The sequence below is a fragment of the Argiope bruennichi genome, chromosome 9, assembly GCF_947563725.1.
Source record: "Argiope bruennichi chromosome 9, qqArgBrue1.1, whole genome shotgun sequence".
Taxonomy (NCBI): Eukaryota; Metazoa; Arthropoda; class Arachnida; order Araneae; family Araneidae; genus Argiope; species Argiope bruennichi.
The window spans coordinates 62,136,923-62,159,652 of NC_079159.1; the positions used below are offsets into that span (position 1 = coordinate 62,136,923).

General features: G+C 26.5%; 1 protein-coding gene across 1 annotated transcript in view; it reads left to right on the plus strand.

Annotated features, from left to right (window-relative positions):
- Window positions 1–22,730, plus strand: part of LOC129983778 (uncharacterized) — a 41,391-nt gene extending 18,661 nt beyond the window's left edge. Inside the window, exons 17-33 of the mRNA XM_056093407.1 lie at window positions 1,281–1,472; window positions 2,688–2,810; window positions 2,923–3,012; window positions 4,142–4,256; window positions 4,616–4,772; window positions 5,857–5,921; window positions 6,216–6,353; window positions 7,603–7,751; window positions 8,139–8,251; window positions 11,689–11,808; window positions 14,054–14,129; window positions 15,156–15,279; window positions 15,364–15,449; window positions 16,762–16,858; window positions 18,135–18,228; window positions 18,312–18,495; window positions 20,579–22,730. Of these exons, the coding sequence (XP_055949382.1) occupies window positions 1,281–1,472; window positions 2,688–2,810; window positions 2,923–3,012; window positions 4,142–4,256; window positions 4,616–4,772; window positions 5,857–5,921; window positions 6,216–6,353; window positions 7,603–7,751; window positions 8,139–8,251; window positions 11,689–11,808; window positions 14,054–14,129; window positions 15,156–15,279; window positions 15,364–15,449; window positions 16,762–16,858; window positions 18,135–18,228; window positions 18,312–18,495; window positions 20,579–20,869 (2,214 nt within the window). The 3' untranslated portion in view covers window positions 20,870–22,730. The remainder of the gene's footprint in view (window positions 1–1,280; window positions 1,473–2,687; window positions 2,811–2,922; window positions 3,013–4,141; window positions 4,257–4,615; window positions 4,773–5,856; window positions 5,922–6,215; window positions 6,354–7,602; window positions 7,752–8,138; window positions 8,252–11,688; window positions 11,809–14,053; window positions 14,130–15,155; window positions 15,280–15,363; window positions 15,450–16,761; window positions 16,859–18,134; window positions 18,229–18,311; window positions 18,496–20,578) is intronic.

Sequence of the window (22,730 nt, forward strand, 5' to 3'; positions counted from 1 at the left end):
GGCTGAAATGATTATTGTTTTTTAATTATTTCTATCATTTTGCACAGGGATTTTTGATCAAGTCTGGTGAATAAATTGTATTTTAGTCAAATATTCTTTTTTTATATATAAAATAATTTTTAAAGTTTGGTATCTTCTTCATAATAATAATTAATTCATAGTATAAAATATTTATTTATATGGTGTATTCAGTTTTGTTAAAATATTTTTTATTTTGTGATTTTTCAAATTTTAGTTTGTTGGCAAAGAATAGCTAAAATGAAAATTTTAAGTGAAGTTAAAATTTATTTCGTTAAAAAAATTGCCATTACACCAAACAGAATTGATTTCCCGTATTTTTGCTTGCTAGTGGTTACTAGTAACAGTTATCTATCAATTTCAAGGAATTCAAATTAATGTGATTTTTCTGATTTTAACTGAAATATTATTTTTGGTCTATTAATAATTAGCATTTTTTAGATTAATATAGATATAAATGCATTGGCAAACAATATTCTTGTACCTACATTATTTTCTCTATTATAATGGAATTCAATATGATGTTATATTCTTCTCCCTCCTAATATTTTCATGCAATGTTTATATACAGTATCTTGGCAATTATTCTTTGTTTATTTTATTCTTTAACATAATTACTTATACTGCAATTTACATTTTTGATTTCGTATAATTTTTGAGTTTTTGGCATATTGCCATGGCCCTTTTTATTCTAATGTATTTAAAAGTGCTTATCATCAACCCTTATAATTCCATTAATGACTTGATGTAGAACAGATTCATTGCTTTTCAACATACAAATTTACTATAATTAATACTGTGTATATAAACTTCATTTGCATTATAAATTTAAATTTTTATTTAGTTTATGTTCCATTCTGGCTTCCCAGTTCTATAATGCTATTTATGAAATAATATTTATGTCATCTTCATAATTTATTTTCTGTGTATCATTGTTTGTTTTTTAAAATTGGAGATCGTCTTTTTAAAATGTATAGATTTTGCTTCTTGAAATTTTTTTAATGTCTTTTTTTTATTACTGTTTATAAACATTCATGAATTAAATTTAATTAGCAAACTTTTCCTAATTTGCTTTAAGGTGCATATCATCAAAATAGATGAATATTCAATTAAATAAGCCACAAGGAAAGTGTTGTGAAAGGGAAATAATGTGAAAAATGCATTCACTATTTTTTGAATTTCTATTGGTATAAATATTTAGATAAAAATAGGATAGACAGAAGTTATCATTAAGTGCATTAAGTGCATTTCTTTTCTTCCAGAGAGAACCTGTTCTTAAACAGGAACTCGGCCGTGTTCGTAATCCGAATCGCTCTTTCCATTGGCGAACACAGATCTGGTCACCCCACCATTGGAATGTCCGAAAAGTATTTCAAGGAGAGTCGGAAATAGTACCAACAGTTATCAGTCGCACTTCTTCATCTCTTGCTCAACCACGTTCAGATCCAAATCAGGTAATAATATTATTACAGAAAATATTCAAATTCATTCAGTGGGTATATAGTGAAATGCTATAGTGTTCATTACATTTTGTTGAACTTTGTGATATTCATATCAGTAGGACTTTTAGCAATCACAGTGTCTTCATCTATGTGGGAAAAATTGGACAAGTTTCTATGTTTTACAAATGCTTGATTTGATTAATTAAGTTGGAATTTCATAAAAGAAAACTTGTTAAACATTACAAAAAATGAAAGGAAGAGATTTTATTATAAGAATTTAACTTCCATAATATGGATAACAAATATTTAAACACTGTTTAAAATCAGGATTCTGTTAAAAATTTCATTAACTAGAAATTTTTTTTTTTAATGCAAGTGTTAAATAGATTCTTCTGTATTTATTTTTCTTATGAATGCTAGAGTATGAAAGGTGTTTCATTCTGCTTTAATGAACTTATGAAACAATTTCAAAAAATTGCTCAATAGGTATTTCATTTTCCACTTGCTAAAATTTTTTAAATAATTGTAAAAAGTTTTGCCATCAGATAAATATTTTACTTTTTAATCTTAAAAATATATAATACCTTAATTAGTACCTAAAATAGTTATTATTACTTTGATAAATATTATGTTTATAATTGTTAATGTTTAATTATTGGAATTTTAAGTTCAAATTTCTAAAGGATATGTATTGAAATGCAACAAAAATAATGAAAATTCTGAGATCATTACATAATTTTAATAGAGTATTGGTCATGACAACCATTTTAATATACTCTGCCTTATTATCATAGGTAATTAAGTAATCATTTATCAAATGGGATACTTATGAAACAGATGATAATTGCCTTTGGCAAAATGAATGTCAATTTTATATATCAAATTTAAATACCAGTAAGATCTGCAATATATAGTTATAGCTAATCTGTTACTTTAGTTTATTGCATTGCTACTCAGTTTGTTTTCTGTTAATATGTACTTTCCAGTTTGAAGAATCTATATTAATAAAGTTGTAAAATTTTAATAAAACTATTATTCATGATACGTGAATCAGTAAATAGATAAAATTATTTAAATATCTTTACTATTATCATAAACATTTAATGATAAAAGTTTAAGTGCATTTAATGTTACTGAACCAAGAATTCATATTTAAACATCATTATTAAATATTAAAAAGCCATTATTATATGAAATGTTAAAAAGTGTTTATTATTAAATTTCTAGCCTGTTTATTTGGTGGAGAAGCAGAGAATGCATACTACCACAACAAGAATTCCATTTTGGAGATGGATTAATTACTGTTATCGCACATATTCATGGATGTGGAATGCTATGTTCATATTTGGCGTGAGTCTATTTTTCTTTTTAAAAAGTTCTTAATATTGCTTTTACATGATTCAGAATAACTTTAAAATAATGATACTAGTCTTACTGAAGCAACCATACTTTTTTTTTCCAGATTATCATACCTTGGTGCAGCCCAGTTAGTTTGAGAGCATTATTTTGCATTCGTCCTTTCATACCAGATTTAGAAATTAATCAAATTGATGTAAGAGTTAATTATTTTTATTTTTATTCTTCATTTCAAGTTACAGGGAAGAGAAATACTTGTAATCTTTTTTTATTAGTGTTCATTAAGTTTTATAAGAATAGTAATAATAAGATACTGTGTGTACATTTTGATGGTGTTGTTCATATTCGAAGTTGCCTTAAATCAATTATTTCATATACCAGTTGAAATTGTGAAGTATATATGAAATTCTAGTTGTAAATTTCAAAAATATCAGCTATGATTTCAACATTGGATTATCAGTATTTGTGCATTTGATTTTGCAGCTATGCTTTAGCCATAAACTAGAATTAACCAAGAATGAATTGAATTTTTTTCTGAAAGAATAATTCACTATAACTTCAATAACCATTTATATTTTTATGATAATGATTATTAAAACGATTTTTGATTCTATCAAGATATAAAAAGTGAAAATACTTTTGATTTCATTTAATGAATAAGTAAATAATATTCTAAATTAATAAATTTAATTACATTTGATGATGATGATTCAAATTTCAATCCAGGAAAAGTTATATTCTATAATATTCATATTCAGAGGTTATTAACAAGTTTTTTTCCCAAAACATGTTTTATAAAGCATTAATCAATATATGGTGTAATGAAATCTTATATGTGAAACAAGAGTTGTTTAATTTCATAAAGATATTTCATTAACATTACTACATACAGTATTGGCTATATACTCCATACAGTATTGGAATCTGTAACACAAGGCACTAAGAAACTGTAGGGATACTAATTCCTAATCATAAATGCACATTCATGCCTTTTATATGACTACTTATTGAAACATGATAGAATGGAATGTGAAGAGAAAGATACCAAAACATTAGAGTTGAATGAGAGAGAAAGAGAAATTGAAACAGCTAATTGTCTTTATTTTTCAGAATGCTTGAAGAAGCTGATAAATGAGAAAGTAGTAAATATATATCTTTTAAATTAAAGCTATACTAAGATTGATTGTTGTTAATTTTCAAATTTCAATTGAATGTGGGTCTGTTGAAGAATTGTTATAAATTTTTATGTGGAGGATTAAGTGTGGTAAAGAAATCTGAGATTGGTGCTGTTTTTATTAAGTGGATTTTTTTTCTTCCTTTTATAGGGAACTCTTTATCCTAGAAAATCATCTTTAACTCATACTTTATGCTCAAGACTTCTTTTGCTGTGGAGGCATATATCTAAATCTAGAACTGAATTTGAATCTAGGCCTGATACTGGTAATTTGAAAGATATTTTTTAAATTTCAACTTATAGCTCTAGTTAAGGATTAATTTTCAGTACAACCCTAGTTATCAGATTAATTAGAACCAGACCTGATCCAAGTTAATCAAATAACTGTACAATTAATGATAAAAAAAGTTTTTTTAAAGAAAAAAATTATTTGTAATGCATTAATTTCGTGACTACAAAATGAAATTTGTTTATATTTTGTATACATAATATTTGTTTTAAAATATCATTTCTTGAACATATTAGTTAAAGTCAATTGACTATCTTTTGACAGTTTTTATTTTGGAGAATTTTTTTTCTATCAAATTATTTTATATTTTTACTCAAAATTTGTAAATTTTTACAGGTTTCATAGGAAAAGGATTCAGTCGCCATTTGAATCGTCTTTGGAATTATTTTATTAAAGGTGCTCTTGGTACTTTACTGATTGTCTTCTTTTTCCCGTTGATTTGTTTTTCTGTATCATTCCTTTCACTTTGTGTGGCTGCTTTTGCAGCTGTTTGGTAAGTTCCTATTTCCCCATTGTAGTAAAAATACAGTTATCCTTTGTATGTATATTGTGTAGCATGATGAATATAAAATTTATATTGCAATCATAAATATAAGACTGCTTACTATTAACATATCTCCATTTTTAAACCATGTGCTATAAATTCCCTGCCTCTGCTTACCTACTTTCTAACTTAATCAATTTTATTTAGTACAAAATGCTTTAATAAAAATAGAAATGATTGTTTTGTTAAAGAATAAGTGTAACCTGCTGATATCTACTCTATTTATGAGATAGTGGCATTTCACTTTTATGTTTAAAATTTTCTTTTAAATCCAGTTTTCCATGTTTTGTCTGAGAAATCAATGTATTCCCACTTTCCTACACAATTTTCAAGTGATGTTTCTATGACATTTAGATTTTTAAAAATCTAATGTCATAATTCCATTTTTAAAAAATTTATTTTTGAAATTATGCAATGAATTTGAAAGTAATCTTTATTTTTTAATATTCTACTATATCTTAAAAATCTTTAAATTTTTAAATTGTTTTCTACCTATTTTCAGATGATTTTTCTGAAAAAGGTGAAATGGATTGGAATTGAATTTTATTTCACAACTATTTTCATCTAGATTTTAAAAAAAATTTTATTTAGAAGAAATTGACTGAAATATATTCTTTAAAATATTTTGAACTTCACTAAGTTATATATTGTGATAGTATGAAACTTAAAAATACAAATGAGTGCAATATCATTTTATTTATGAAAATTAATTTCATTTGTACAAAACTATCAAAATTTAATAGTTAATTTTATTGTATTAAGTACATAAAAATATGTAAATTGTTTACAAATGTAAGATTGTATCATAGAAATTAAAAAAAAAATGTTTTTATAAATTTTATCGAAAAGAAAGATGAATTTATAAAAAAGTTTATGTATTAATATATAAGAAAGTTTCTATATCAAAATTACACACAGTAGTTTGCCCACTCCATGCAATTTTTAAAACAAAATATATATTTGAAATATGTTATAGATTTACTCTTCATATTTAAACTATTCATTTTCTAAACAATGGTTTTAATTATTTTAGGGTTCCGGCAGTGACTCTTGTTTTTCATTTAGTCATGATATTTGTGTATGACTTTGATAGCCCTGGTAGGTAATGCTTCAGTTTTTCACTTTTTGCAATCATATTTCCTTTTATTGATTTAATATGTATATTTTTTGAATAATTATGATTAATATATATATCTTCATAATATGTGATTTGATCCTTTTTTTATTTATTAGCTATAGAGAATAGTTTATTTTGAAAATTGAAGGATTTTTTTTCTAATAAAAATTTCTATTAACCATTTATAAAATATTTGAAAATGAAAAGACTTTTAGAATAATTCAGTTAAGTTTAATTCTTGGATTCATTTCTGATCACGGTTGTATTTCTTTCAGGTCTTCCAAGAAACAAAGTATGTATGGTTGTAGAAGCTCTGCTTTGGCATATTTCTGTTTTAGGAGTTCTACAGCCCATACTTGCTTTGTTGGTGGCTCTTGTCATTTGTCCTATAGCTTCACTCATTGTGTTCTTAGGTATGACTGGTTTTTATCTGTTTTATGACAGTAAATTATATTAAAAATCATATTAAAATAGAGTTAAATTTTCAAAATTCTTCTATATTTTGATAATTTTTTGAAACATTCTTAAAACCAGAGTTTTTAAATTGTAAGTCTTGATTTTAAATAAAGCCTCATAGAATACAAATTTTCTGCAGAATTTTTGCAATATATATATGAGGATATTTGAGGAAGAGGCCTTTTTTAGGTGGTATAGGGCTTATGAATATTTTTTCTAACTGGAAATGAGTTTTTAGTTGAGAAAGTTTTTATAGCCCTATTAAACTAATTTTTTAAAAAAATAATTATGCATGTGATTTCAGAAGAACAAATTTAAATTGTTGTGGAAAGTGAAATTTTAAGAAATTTATGATAGAAATCATAAATGGCATTGTATATTAAAAAGGGGGGGGGAATATATTTTTGCATTAATATTTTTTTCTTTTATTTTTATGGTTGATAAGTTGCAGGCTAAATATTACACTGTATACATATATAAATAACTTGCCGCCTTTGTCAACCAATCTGGTTTGCCAGTATTATTGCTTGTTAAAATTTTCCATTAAATATTTTATGTTACTTGATCTCTTAATAACTTTTTCAGCAAAATATTTTTAATCTTCAAATTTTGATTGTCATATTTGGATAGATGGATAGTCATTATTATAGAGGTCATAAGCTGCTTTGTTTATTGTACTATATATTACTCTCTAATTTTTTCTCAACTCCAATAAAATTCCAACTTTAAATTTGAAATGATTAAACTGCAGTTAACACACATTCATCTATATTATAAGATCATCTTTAGATACATTCACATACACATATATTCATTCACACACATTCATCTTTATTATAAGTTATTATGTTGCATCCTTTATAGTAGTTTAGAATTTAATCAAGGAGATAGAAAGGATGTCAAAATATATCTATTATATGATTGCAATTTTTTTTCCTTCTGTATTTTAAACAAATTATTAATTTAAGAATATAAAAAATAAATTTTTGTATTAATAGTTACTATTAACTGTTGAATATATTTTCTGAAAAGTGAATTGAAATTGGAGGAACTTTGATACTTTATCTTTTATTATTCAAAGTATAATTTGTTCCAAATTGGAGTTGTTTATTGCTTTTTTTTCCTATTTCCTATCAATTTACAAAAAACAATCTATTATATTCATAAAGCTTATGTTACTTTAATGCTATATTTTTCACTATTCAGCTGCCATGATCCGTTGTTGCTGTAGGCTCATTTGGGATGTTGCAATGTTCCATTTTCTCATCAAAAGACGTGGCCGAGTGCCTTCCAGTGATAGTTGGTTAGTCAAACGTATTGCAGGACCTGGTCTCTCCAATGAGCATTTCTTTCAGGTAACAAATATGTTGCATATCTGATTTGTTATTTGATTTTTTTTTCATTAAAATTCTGTTTAAAAAGTTAAAGGTTTTTGTGTTGGAGTGCTAATTGTTTTAAATTTTCAAAAGTACCTTCAGTAATTATCTATGTTTCCCTAAGATCTTTCCTAGTATCTTAGCTTAATTCATCAATTATAAATCATTTTTGTTCTTTAATACTTTAAATTTAGAGTATCTTTTGTATTAAAAGACAGTAAAAATTATATTACCAATTTAATAATGAATCAAAATATGACTAATGTTTAATTTACAATATTAAATTTCTTTTCATTCCACAAAAGAAAGAAATAACAATATATTTAAAATATGCTGATTTTTTTTATAATTCCATTCATATCCTAGATTGCACCAGAGCAAGCTCTTGCAGCCTTTGAGGCAAAATTAGAAACTGAAGAATTGAATGCGTTCAGAGAAGAAGTTGAACGAATAATTTTACTTCCTCAGCAGATTTACAGGTACAGAGATAAGAATATAATTTTTTTAAATCTTTTGTAGGATCATTGATATTATATTTATACAAAATATACTTTTATAATAAGTATATTAACTATATAGGAGAAAATGCTAGATTCTAGAAATTACTTTGGAAGTTTGGAAATAATATGTACCTTAAAATAATTCTTTAAAAGAAATTAAAATAGAAATGTAATTAAAAATCAAACAAAATTTTACTATATTTTAATGGTGATTTTAAAAAGTATCTATATCAAAAATTACTTTTGCAACATTATTTGTTGATCAGTTTGTTTACCCACATTATTGACTTTTTAATCTGTTAAACTATTAACATGGAATGCATTTTTAAGAATTGCATCTTATTATTTGATAAGACTGAAAAATATAATTGAATCTGTCTACTAAGCAGTGTCTGTCAACTGAATATCTAATATATAATCAATCAATATGAATCATCTGCCTAATCTGTCAAATCCAAATTAAAAATTGAGTATTCTATGAAATATGATAAGTGAAAATCCTTTTTCAGAGTTAATGTCTAATTAAAACAATTTTTAAAAAATCTTCCTTTTAACAATGGCAAAAGTACACAATGAATGTTTTGACTGATGAGTTTAAATTTTATCATAACATTAAAAATGTTGTTATAGATTCTGTATCAAATTAAATTTATGAAATAATTAAAAATAAAAAAAAAATGTTAGATATTGAAGTTCACATCATTAAAAGTTAATTTCTGAGCTTTAAGTTAATAGACTAATCATTTTTGTGAGGTAATTGTTTACAAAAATATGAAAATTTGTTTCCATGATGAATTCATAGTGATTACCTATCTGGTAGTAGTTAAGTTTATTTTTGCTCTTGATTAAACCTTCAGTTGGACATCTCATTTTAACATTTAGATTTCTTATGCATTTCCTTTCTTCAAAACTGGATGTATGTGTTGGATACATAACAAGTCTCCCTCTTAGCATTCCTAATAAAATTTTGCAATTTTCCATTAATTAGCTATACAAAATGTTGAATTATATGCAGTATAAAAACGTTCTATGAGATAGCTGGAAAGTTTCATACAATATTTGTTTACAATTGATTGGTGCTATTTGGCACTTGATAATAAGAATGATTTTTTCTGGGTCACATGCATTTGCATTTTTTTTTTGTGTGTGTGTGTGTAATATAGATAATCAGTACTGGTTTAGTTCTATTTGTACTAGTACTATTATTGTATTTAGTACTATTTGTATTAGTTTAGTTGTCATGTGATTTGCTGCCCCCTCTTACCTCTTCTTTGATAATTAAAATTGTCTTTATATTTTCTCTGCAAATGTTTAGTTACATGATTTTCATCTATTGTTAAAAACTATGTATAAAGATGTTGCTTATTTTTTGCATTTTGAAGAGGGTTTTAGTTTTAAAGTAATTGCTATTAATTTTTTTAAAAATAATTATTGATGAAAAATTTATTTGCGATAAACATGCTTCCTCTAGCATAATTTGATATTGAGGAATATATTTTTGAATATTAAATCATTGTTTGTTGGCTTATTGTTGTGAATTGTTTATTGTCAGCAAACAAAACTTCTAAAAATATTACATAGATTTTTATATGATCTTGATAACACACACTTATTTCCAAGATTGAATTAATCTACTTACTGTCCTTATATTTTTTTATAATCATATACAAATCAGCCAGCATATTATTAGATTTATAGAACTTTCATCATTTCTGAAATTTTAGTCGAGATCTCATAAGCTATAATTAGAATTTGTTATATTAGCATAACATATTGAACTTCTATATTAATATAGGCTAAATACTTATCATAGTTTAAAATACTTTACTGATTAATTATGTTGTAGAATTATATTACTCATAAAATATTTCACAATATTGCATTTAAATTAAACATAGCCATAACTTTAAGAAGGAGGTAGACAGTTTTGAGTATATAATATTTAGACAACTTTTTGTTAATAATATATATTTGCTTATTGTATATCTGTGCATAATTTGTTTAGATTATATGCATTATTCTCGTGTATTATTCTGAAAATGTTTGTTTAGATAATCAGCAATAAAATTGTTTTAAATTGTCCTTTTTTTTTTTGCATTGTAGTTTTTATCTCTTATTTATAACATGATGCATTTGAGGGTTTTTTAAAAAATATGTGTGGTTAAAAAAATTAATATTCTTTTTTCCTGCTGCTTGAAAAATGTTCATAAAATGTATTTTAGAAGTAATACCTAATGAAAAGAAAGATATCATCCTTTTTAAGGAACAGTAATTTATTATTTCATAATCTTGTTTAACTTATATACTGGAAAAGTGACAGAATGCACAAATGCATGAATAATTAATGTTTAATATACAGATTGATGACAAAATAATACAAATGCCTCTAAAATTAGAGAAAAGCTTCATTGATAGGAGATTGGACCACCCTTTGGCTTAATTGCAGATTGTATGTGATGTAGGATGGATGCATTTATCATGAACAGCATTTTATGGAATATGAAGCTATTCTTCCTGGAGAGTATTCTCTAATTCCGAAAGCGTAGATGGTGATGAAAATTGAGCAAAGAGTTTTAACTCCAAATATCCCCACAAATATTCAATAATGGTCAAGCCAGGAAACTGAGAGGATCGAACAAGATGCTCTACTTCTTCGTTATGCTCTTCAAACTATTTTTGGACAATTTTAATTGTGTAGATAGGAACTTTGTTTTCTTGATATCTGGGATAAGAAATAGGGCATGTAAGCACTCTCCTGGTAATAAAATGTGGAGAAAAGGATGCACCTGATCCCCAGAATATCGATGGTGATGGAAATTGAACAAGAAGTTTTGACTCCAAATATCTCCGCAGATGTTCAGTAAAGTTCAAGACAGGAAACTGAGAGGACCAAGCAAAATGTCCTACTTCTTCTTCATGCTTTTCAAACCATTTGCTTGGATAGGAGCTTTGTTTTCTTGATAATGTGAACATTCTCCTGGAAATAAAGTGTGGGGAAAAGGATGCAAACTTATCCCCAGAATATCGACATTGTGAGCAACTGTAATATCCCCATCCAGAGTAGCAAGTGGCCCAAGACCATGTCAAGATGTTACATTCCTTAACATAAGGGAACCGCCTCCATGCTTCATACTTGGTAAGAGGCAACCAGGAGAAAATACTTCTGTGTACATGCTTCTAACATAAAAGTGTCCAGTTGTCTGTAATATGGTGAAGGTTGATCAGTTTTCATAGGTATTCATATTATTTTCCCAACTATATGTAGTTGTTTATAATTAGCACTTTTCTTTTTTATTCGTATATAAATTTAATATAATTCTTAAGAAGTTTCTGTATCTTTAAATCTGGTTGCAAGTTACGTTAGATGCAATTTGCGAGTTAAATTTCCTTTAATTTTGATATTTTGTTCTTTTTAGAGAATTTGTTGCCCAGTGTTTTCATCCATTCTCTGCTACTTTATATAAAGAAGGAGTATACAGAGAAGTTGAAAAAGAGGCTCAAGAACTTCTAGCTGCTCTGAGAGATCAAGTAGATAGGTATAATATTATAATATATGTTTGATAATGACAATATTCATTTTCTTCTCTCTATATATCCTCTATCTTTAGATCCTTTATGCAAATCCTCTATCTTTAGAAAAAATTATCTCCAAAATACTTTTATGCATTGTGCTAAGGAGCATAACTAATATTTATTGTTTATGCTAAAAATATATAGAAAAATAGGATTCAAATTTTGGTTCTATAGTTTGTTTTATTGATCAAGTAATTAATTTTTTCCCCTTGCTACCATTAATTCATAATTACTTTCATCTATACTTATAATGATTCAAAATGTGTGTGTGTGTTGGCACTCTACAGGCCAGACTGTTTGACCTACAGCTACTAAATTTGGTACTTGTATACCTCGAAGGTTGGGAATGTGCACCTGGGGCCCCTTTCTTGAATTTTTATTTAGAATTTTAATTAGTAATTAAAAACTAACTTCCCCGCCAAAAAAATCTTCATTTCCCCACTGCCAAATGAGTAAGGCTTCAGTTTTTTCCCCCACGCTAATGAGACTAGGCTCAACATTTTTCGACCGATTATTTCAAATGATTTTCTTAATGTTTGAGGCATTTAAAATTAAACATTGTTAATTAATCGATCTTTTAGATTCATTCTGAAGTACTTTTGAATTAAAATGAAACAGAATAAAGGAAATTAAAAATTTCTAATCTGCATAGCGTTACCCCAACTGGTGTAGAAAAATTTGCGTTACCAGTGGTATTAAAAATTCACGCATGCGCATTGTGTTCTGATTGTTGACAACTATTATCAACGAATGCAGACTTGATTAAAAATATTTTTAGGTGCATATATATGCTTTTTTAATTAAATTGTATTTCTGTTAGTCATATATTTTTTGTATGTGCTTATAGTTTTAAGTACATCTTTTTTTAAGTAGTTTCTTTTAACCTGTTTTAGACCGATTATTTTAAACAATTCATTTTATTTTCTTAGTGTTTGATGCATTTAAAATTAAACATTGTTAATGAATCGATCTGTTCATGATGAATCTGAGAAAATTTTGTTGACAAATTCTTGAGATATTACATAAATTAAGAAAGATATTCTTTAGTGCCCATAAGGTTTAAATGCTCAGTGTCCCTGTTTTCAATAATCATATTATAAAAAAAATGCTTTGTTTCAGTAAAAAATATTAATTACAGATTAATCATTTCCACTTTAATTTAATGCATAAATTCTATGGGAGCTAACAGAAAATTAGAGAGATACATATTATGTCATGACTGAAGGTCTTTATAATATTATGAGTGAATTATACAACAATCAAAATGTGAAGTTTTATTATATTTTGAAGAAGAAGCTATTAAAGTATTAATTACATAAAATATTTAATTATTAAAATTTTAATGAATAGTAAGATTGGCGAACCGGCTGGTTGCCAAAGGCAGCTAGTTACTAATAAATGAAATATTTAGAAAATTTTTGAACTTTTAAAATGTTAAAAATATTGAATAATTCTAATATTTAAAGATGCTCAAGGTTATCATATTTGAAATCGGATTTTGCTTTGAATGAAGAGTGATCATTTTCAGTGTAATAATTTTTTGAAAGAATTACTGAAATTCCAATAACTTTAATTTAATCACAAAATTCTGGCTTAAGCAATGCTTTCAGCATGCATTTCATAGAATAAATAGCATAATATTAATTAGAAGATGTGCAGAATTTTATATGGATTATTCAAAATTATTTGTATTGCACAATATTTTATAAGTATGTTAAAAAAAATAAGATAGAGTAAATATGTATGCCAATTTATTGGGTTGAAATACTAAATAAAATGTGTAAGAAATAAACCACATACTTAAAAGAAAATATCAAAAGTGAGTTTCTAGGTTTATTTTTAATTATTTTTGATTGTTCAATTAAATATTGTTGCTCTTTTTAAAGATAGGACTAATTTAAGGAAATTAAAATTATTTATCTCAATATCACCAGTTTCTTTTAATTAAAACATGGAAAGGGGATCTTTCTTTTAACAAAGGATGGGCTTCTACCTTTATTTATTAATTTTTTAGCAGGTTATGCAATTTAATTTATGAATTCCTGTTGAATTAATTTTCTTTATAATGAAGTTTTTAAATGGTGTGATGTGATTTTATTATATAAAGACTCAGTTATATTTTTTTGCTCCATGTCGAATCTATTGAAGTCAGTTAAAAAAATTGATACTTTTTTTAATACTGTTTGCTCACACACAATATATTTATAGGCGAAAGAAAGAGCTTCAAACGGGGCTGAGTGTAAATGTCAGATCCAAAGTCAAATTGACTGCTTCTGATTTACAGGTGAGGAAAACAGGAATTTATGAAAAAATTAATGATCATCATAAATTTTTCTTGTACATTATCTTTGATATTACATTATTATTGATTCACTAACTACATAAGATCATGCTTCTTGAGACTTTTATAGCGGTTCTTAATATTTTTATTTGCTGTTTCTAAATTATTTTTTTTCTCATTTGTCAAATGCAAAAATTTTATTTTTATAATTATTGACAAAAAATAGTGTTTAATTAGGTTTATTATATACAGTTTAGTTTTTGTATTGGGAACTTTAATTATTTAATCAAACATGATCTTATTGTTTTGCTTCCTAGTATTGTATTTACTATTCTGGTTAAAAAGGGATTCATTTCCCCCTTACCTTTCAAAAATATATTTAGATTTTTTTAAGAATCCTATTTTAATTGTATACTTAGTTAAAAAATTAATGCTGGAACATTTTTTAAAAATCTATTTATTTTAAAAACCTTGTTTCCGAATTCTGCTTTTTAAAAATGTCTAGTTTGTTAGTTGTCATTTTTTTCCACGTATTTATGAAAAATCTGATATATTTAGTTCTTTTCTTGTATTTTACATATATTGTTTGTATTTGTTTCCTCTGGAGATGAAGATGCTTAAATAATGTTCTATAATTCTATTGTGATATTAAAAGTAATTGTCAAATTGCTTCATTAATAATGACTTCCAAAGAACAATATGGCTATTTTAATTTAACCATTAATTATTTTGTACATGATTAGAAAATTTTAAAAAGAAACTTTCAGGAAGTTATAAATATGAGTTAAGGATAATGCTATTTTCCCTCTCTTTATTCTGTAGTTACTAAAGTAACATAATCATTTTTAATCCAGAAATTTATATTTAATTAAAATTATCTCTACTGTATTTCCATTTTTTGATTTCTACCTCTTTAAATTAAGCTGATTTTATTTTAAATTGTTAATAATGAATTTAAATAAACTTGTTAGTGCATTTGCTTGCTTTAAGTGATTGATTATTTAAAAATGTGAATTTTTATTTTTTTAGCCAACCCTTCATGTTGCTACTGTAGTATTGCAAAGATTTTTCCCTATTCATGTTTTGAAAAGATTGCAAATTAAAGAAGAAGACTTTTGGGATAAAAAAGGACTGTCATATAGAGACTGGCCAGGTAATGATTAAAGGCTATTTGATGAATTAATAAAACTACTAGTGAAGTTACATATTTATGTTCATGTATTCTTTTTAATTTAAGGTTTTGCTGCTCAACTCTTTACTGAAGTTTTCTCCATTGACATTTTGACACCATTAGAAGACAGTGATACACGATACCGTTTGGAAGTAAAGAATTTTCTTTTTGATTAAGTAATATATTGGTAGATCTTAATTTTTAAGTAAGTTTTAATGATATTTTAATTTTTAAATAAGACTCAATTGAATTAAAATTTTAATTTTCAAATCTTTTAATATAGGGATTTTTGCATGTTATATATATATATATTGTATTAAGTTAATAAATTTGAACTTGAATTTGTTTTTTATATGATTTGAAATGCACATACCTTAAAAACTAAGTATTGATATATGATTGATTTATTTCTAATTATCATTTTTAAATGATCTTTAACTAACTGCAGATTCTTTTATTTTTCTTGAAATCATTGGTGGCCTGTTTCTTTTATGTCAATGAAATTAGATTTAAACTCAGTTGCCAATAAAGATTGGTTTAACTGAATAACTTTTATAAATCCTGTATTTTGCAACCAGCAATTATTTTTGCCATCTTTAAAATTGTGCTTGCCTTTATTCTTTGAATATTTCTCTTTGCTTACTTGTAGCATCCTTATAATTGTAAAGCACTTAAGAATGCTGTTTTTTTAGATAAGTAATCTGCTTTCACACAAATTGGATTTGAAAATTATTGGATGTTTATAAAAACAGGGGTGTTTGTGCTCCGGGGAAACCCCGGAATTCCGGGGATTTTGAACTTCGATACCCGGAAATTCCGGGGATCGTCGTTCAAAAGGAAGTAGGAATAATAATGAATTATTTATTTTGATCTGGGTAATTTTGTTTGCTTTGAAAGCAGAAAACGCAAGGTCAGTGTGTGTGGTGAAAACTTTTCCTTTCTTTCTCCAAAGGCAGTGATAATGCGTGAAAAGGGGGAAAAAACTTCTTTTTTGTTCTTTCCTTATTGCGAGTTATGACTCATTCCCCCGGTTCTCGGACATTCTCTTCTGGATTCTTTTCGGCAAGTAGGCGCGGCAGAAAAAAAAGGGAGAGACTTCGTTCGACCAGATGTGCGATCACGTGACCTGGGTTCAAAGGTCTTAATTTTGCAAAAAAAGTAATTCATTGAACTGTTATAATTAGGTCATTCAATACTTCATAATCGTAATTTTTCATTTCTCCCCCCCCCCCCCCCTTCTCGAAACTCCAAAATGTCGGTAGTAAGTCCGTAAAAGTTTCAGGGGATTTTTTGGGGTCCCACAAACACCCCTGTAAAAATATGAAAAAAATATGAAAGTTGATTTTTTTTAAAAAAATTTTAAAGACATTTTCTGTTACATTATTTCATAAAATAATCTTATTGTTAAAATATTAGATGATGAATTCAATTTATTATTTCTTTCTCTCTCTCTATTTTTTTTAGGCTCATGGTGTAAATCTTTCTCGATATTCTGAAATGTTGCAATCAGTTGCATTGCAGCCTAATGTGGATTTTAGTAGTGTTATTCATATACCGAAAGGTAAGTGTAAGGTGTAAGTATGTTGTAGATGCGTAAACCTCCAAAAGTTAAACTACAACTTTTTTTTTTATTTACTTTATAAATGAACAGATATAAGTAATAATATTTGACTGAAATGCTTGCTATCTAATTATTTAGTACTTTCTATTGTATGGTTAATCTACTAATTATTAAGTTTATATCTTTGGGAAAGTAGAAAAAGAGTAGTAAGTTTTCCCCCCCCCTCCAAAAGATAATGAAATAAATGAGCTTTAATTAAGAATATGTTTTCTTTTTGCCCTTTGGTATCATCTATTCGTAATAATTGTAAGTTGTATACTTAAATAGGAAACAAAGACCAGATTTGGTACTACTTTGTGGTATTGCATTTAAGAATATTGGAAAAGGACCAAGAATAATTACTTCTAAGATAAATTCAATTTGTTGAGATAATCGAGTATTTTTTTTTTTTTAACCTTTATTACTAAGATATTTCTTGCTATGCTTAGCTGGATGATATTGGCATTGCCAACTATTAAAGTAGGTGCATTGCCTATTGCATCAACCAATAGCCTTCTTTAAAATTAAGATTCTTACCTTGATTCTAATATTTTTAATTGTTAGAGGAACACTTGAAATTCCATGTTAAAAGTGCATTCTAACCCAAACTATTATTCTTGCAAGCTCTATAATTCTGTTTTTTCAACAATATAAGTTTAATAAATATCTGATATTTCTTTCTGTTCTTTCTTGGTCTGAATTGTTCTTTAAACAAATCTTCAACTCATGTTGAGAATACAAACATCCATTGCAGCTTTACATAGATGTTGTGTTTTGTTGCCCAATTGACCATCACTTATTTGTATTTGTGCATATATTTTTATTTTCAGAATATTTGGTTATAATAGCAGTAGTGACACTTGATAAAACATTAAGGATGAATTATAATTTAAATGAGTAATGAGGATCTAATGTAATGATGATTTCTTCAGTTTCAAATAGTCTAAAAATTAGTTAATAAATAATAATTATTAAATGTTTAGTTTGATGAATTTTATCTTTAGTATTTAAATTTGAATTAAGAAATTACTAATTTTTAATTAATAGCTAAGAATTTTAAAAACATAATATGTCCTTTCTGTGTATTCATAAGGATTTGGAGAGTTGTTAATTTAGTTTTTTAATGTTTAGCTTCAAAGAATTGATTGTATTTTTATTATTGGAGAGTAATATTTGAAAAATAAACCTATATCTTTTAGAAAAGGAGTAAAAAATATCTTGCATGCTTTATTTACAGGAAAAATACATGTTCACTCCCCTTATTTGGATTTGAACACATTTAATCCAGTTAATAATACTGTTTCTACGGTAAAGAAGAAGGAAACAAAGAAGTAAGTTCAAAATTTGATAGCATTTTTATGCATCTTATTTGCTTTTTGGATAATAAATAATTAAATTTATATCTTCATTCCAGCTCACTACTAAACTATAAGCAACAGCTCTATCCTTGGAAGAAAAAGCTGAAACATACACATCCAGAGAAAATTCTTATTCCCCTACCTCTTCCTCATCCTGTGCAGATAGCTATAATCATCTTCAATCGAGAAAATGAAGATCCTATTCCCATAGAAACAGATCTTTGTCAAGATATTTTAAAGGTAATACTCTTTTTTGTGAATCTGCTAATTGCTATATCCACAATTCCTCTTGTGTTTGTTTTATGTGTTTGTAAAAAAACAAACAATACATATAGTTTTAGAATATTTTATGCTTTCTCTTTTAAGATGTTTCAAAACCTCAGCCTTAAATAACAATAATTAATTAATTACGATTTTAAAACTTTCAGATAAATGGCATTCTTAGTTTAGCTGTTTGGCTCATACTTGTTGTGATTTAGTTTCCAGTGTAGAATTAGGCAACATATTAAGAGTGATTCGTATTGAATGAGACAAAAATAAAGCGTACATGTGAATATTGTAATTAATCTTTAGTAAATAGAATTTTCTGTGAAACTAGTTATAAGTTTCCATAGTTTTTCTATGTGTGCCTTTAAATTTACTCAAATGTTTATGCAGTATTCCAGTTCCCACCATACCTGTGATAGAAAATTCCCTCCTAATAAATCCAATACATCAGTTATCTACCACTTTAGTTGCTGTAAATGCTAGGAACGTTGAGGTACCCCATAAAAAATAACAAGGGGGTAGATTTTGGGATCTTAGTGGTTTAAGACAGCAATGGAACATCATTTGGCCCAGCAGGCTAATCCAGAAATGGGTAGATGATCGTTGAGGTATTGACATGTGTTGTTAAGCCAATGTAATGGAGCACCATCTTTCTTGCAGAATGAAGCTGGAAATTGCTTCCTCTAATTGAGAGAACAATCGCATTGAGAGCATATCATGATAAATAAACCCATCAAGTGTTTTTTCAATGAATAAGAGAAAGCAAAACAAAAAAAAAATGTTGTTATGCTGCAGAAAATGTTTATCTTTGGGGAATCACTCTGATGTTACATTATTTTATGTGGATTTTCCATACCCCAAAATTGTAAATTATAGTGGTTTACTTTGCCATATAATCAAAAGGTGACTTCATCTGTAAACATAAGTCTGTTTGTGAAACCATCCACCTCCAGCTTAGGTTATGTCTCTACACATAAATCTTTAGACAATGGTTTGTCAACAATGACAATGGTGAGTGCTTCCTCCTAGTATGGTGATTTTATTCCTGGAAGAATTTCCGATATTGCCAGATCAACTCATATAATTGTAGTTACCGAATAAATCCATTTCAGTTAAATAAATCAATTTCTGAATTTATACTGTCTATTCATTTTGTACCATTCAGTAATAATTGCTCTATATTTGGTTGTGGGTGGAATTAGAAGTTTTTAGGTTGGCACTGGCAAGGTTTATATTTTAAGATTAATTTTAATTTAAGTTAACACAGATTAAATTTTAATATAAGAAATTAATGATTTTAAGAGAAAACTAAAAAGTTTCTTTGTTCTCTGATAATTAAAAACAGAATTCCAATAACTACAAAATTCACATGCTGTTTAAATAAATAATTTTTGTGTAGCAAAATGTGACATGTACTCAGCAGAACAATATTTCATTTAAATAAATTTATTTCTGAAATATGGTGTCTATATTTTTATGAAAATATTTTTGGTTTATACAGATTTTAGTTTTTGTCCATATTCATTCTATTGTTTGCCCTGTGATACTAAATCTAGTAATTGAATTTTAAGCCTTGATAAATTGTCAATAAGGTTAATAGGAAAAAATGTTTGAATTCTAGAATTTGTGAAAAGAGAAATGCTTGCCAAAGCTGTGTCCATCAACACATTTTAAAAATTATGACCTTAAAATCTGTGCAGTAAAATATATAATATTACAATAAAAATTTACATACATATAAAATAAGGCTTTTTTTTAATAAGCCCAAGTTGAAAAAACAATAATTAAAAAGACATAATATACCAACTAAGTGCATCATCAGGAATTTGAAAGTGCTAAACTAGACAAAGTGAATCCAAACAGTTAAAAAATATATACTTAAAAAAATGATGTTTTTAATGTCGCGATGTTTTGGACTCTAGGTTGAAACCACATAAAATTTTTTTTTAATATTGCTAAATTATTTAGATTTTATTTAGTTTATTTCTTGTGATATTATTAATTTTTATGTAATTGTGATTGTGCTATATATATATATTGAATTTATGAATTACAGGCTATAGCTGATGGTTCTAAAAGTTCCGCTATACTTATGTATGAGTATGAGGACAGTCCTGCTGATGGGCAAAGTGTTGCAACAACTGCAGATGAGTATAGAGCTGTAACTTCTGACCTAGAAACCATGGCTTCTGAAGACCGTTTCAGTCACTCCAGCTTAAGCCGCAGTCAACAATTAAGTACAGGAGATAGCATAGCAGTTAATCTGGCATCCACTGAAGATGTTACTTTGGAGCCCGAGGATCAAAAAGTGACATACAGTCACAGCTCATATAGCACCACCGTTTAAAGAGGAGTCAGCCTCCTACTTCATTAATTCTAGTTAAATTCATTTTTTTATTGCAGTGACTCATCTTAAGGGATTCTGTCCCTGGCACAAACGGAGAAACATTGCCTGCATAAATACTGCCAAAAGAAATATACATGCAATTTTTGCTTCCTTTGCTTGTTGTGGATGTAATGTTTGTCATGTATTCATTTCAAATTTTTACTGAATTATCAGTGGTGATTTTTAATGTAAGATGTCAATAACCAAGATGCTGGGTAAAAAAGCTGATGCAATTTTTCTTAATATTTTAGAATAAGCTTGCTGCTATAAAGCTACTTGATTTTATTTTGGATAAAGCGGGTGTGACCATTCTATAATATCAGAATATAGTGATGCCCCTAGCTCAAATGCTTTCGTATTTTAAACATAGATTGCATACTTTATGGGGATATACTCATATCTATATTGCTGGAGTTAAAATATTTACTCTCCATTTGTGTCAAATGTACATTTTGATGTTATTTTTATTATTTTTTTAAAATTTTTCTTTTAATAAGTTTAGAATTTTATTTAAATTAAAAAATCTTTTATGCAAAGTATTTTTTGACGAAAATTAGTTTACCTGTGAAAAATTAAAAGAAAAAATATACCTTTCATCCTCTTTTAGCTGTTTATTTTAAATGTTAGTGTTTAGCAAATTTGACATTTGAATATTAATACATATTGTTAGACAGCTTAATGTGAATAAGTTTAAATGTGGCAATTACGATTTTTTTAAAGAGACATTATTTTATTGTAGTAATATAGTGAATTAAAATAAGTTAGTAAGAATTTAAATAAGCATATTTAATATCATGCATTTAACTTTGAGTCACATTTTATTCCGATTCATATTTGTGTTATATTTTTATCTGTATCTAAAGATTTTTCATACCTTTTTATTGAAATGCATTTATTAGAATACATTCAAGGAGACTTCTTTTTCTTTCTTTTTACTTTGTTCTACTTTTGTTTTTCAGTTTAGAAATAACTGTTCTTGAAGCAAGTGATGAAATATGCAATGTTTTTATACAAGTCTTGTTTGTTATTTTTTATATACTTGTATTTTAGCAAAACTTTTATGTATTTTAGTTTATTTGTAGAAATTGTAACTTTAATCTAGTTTCAGAAATTTTTATTTACATATATTTACTGAGGTTGTTCATGCATTTAGTGACGCTGGTGATAGTTATGTATATTTCTTGTGTCTAGTGCATTATGCTATATAAATAATCTGTAAATATAATTTGTGTATAACTCTTACTAAATATAGCAGAAGCTGGTCTTCAAAGATTTTAAATTTATGACATTTGTTTATTTAATTTATATATATTTTTTGTTTGTTTTTCTTGGATTGTTTAATTATCTATTTACGATGTGGTTGCAGCATTTGATAGAGCTTATCCGAATAACACTTATATGCTGTATTTGTAGTAATATAAATTGATTAATCATATATTAGCAATAAAAGTCAGTGTTCAAAGTGTTTATTAATTTTTAAACTTATTTTTCATGAATTTGAATGGAAAATATTTCATATTAGATATTAGATTTTTTGAGATTAGAAAGTTTGTGATTCAAAAGGTAACAGTAATAGTTATTCCATCTAAAAGTTATATAAAATAAATTTTTGTGCATTTTACTTAAGTCATCCATGAAAGGGTAAAAGGAGAACAAAAATCTTATTGAAATTAAAATTTTAAATACTGTTACAAATGTAAATCTTCACTTTTCCTTTTTAAAATGATATACAATAAAAATGAAGTAAAGGAAATATAGGATCCTAAATTAGAGAAAAGTTGATAAATGCAACAGCAATAAAAAAAAGGATGCAAAAAAAAAA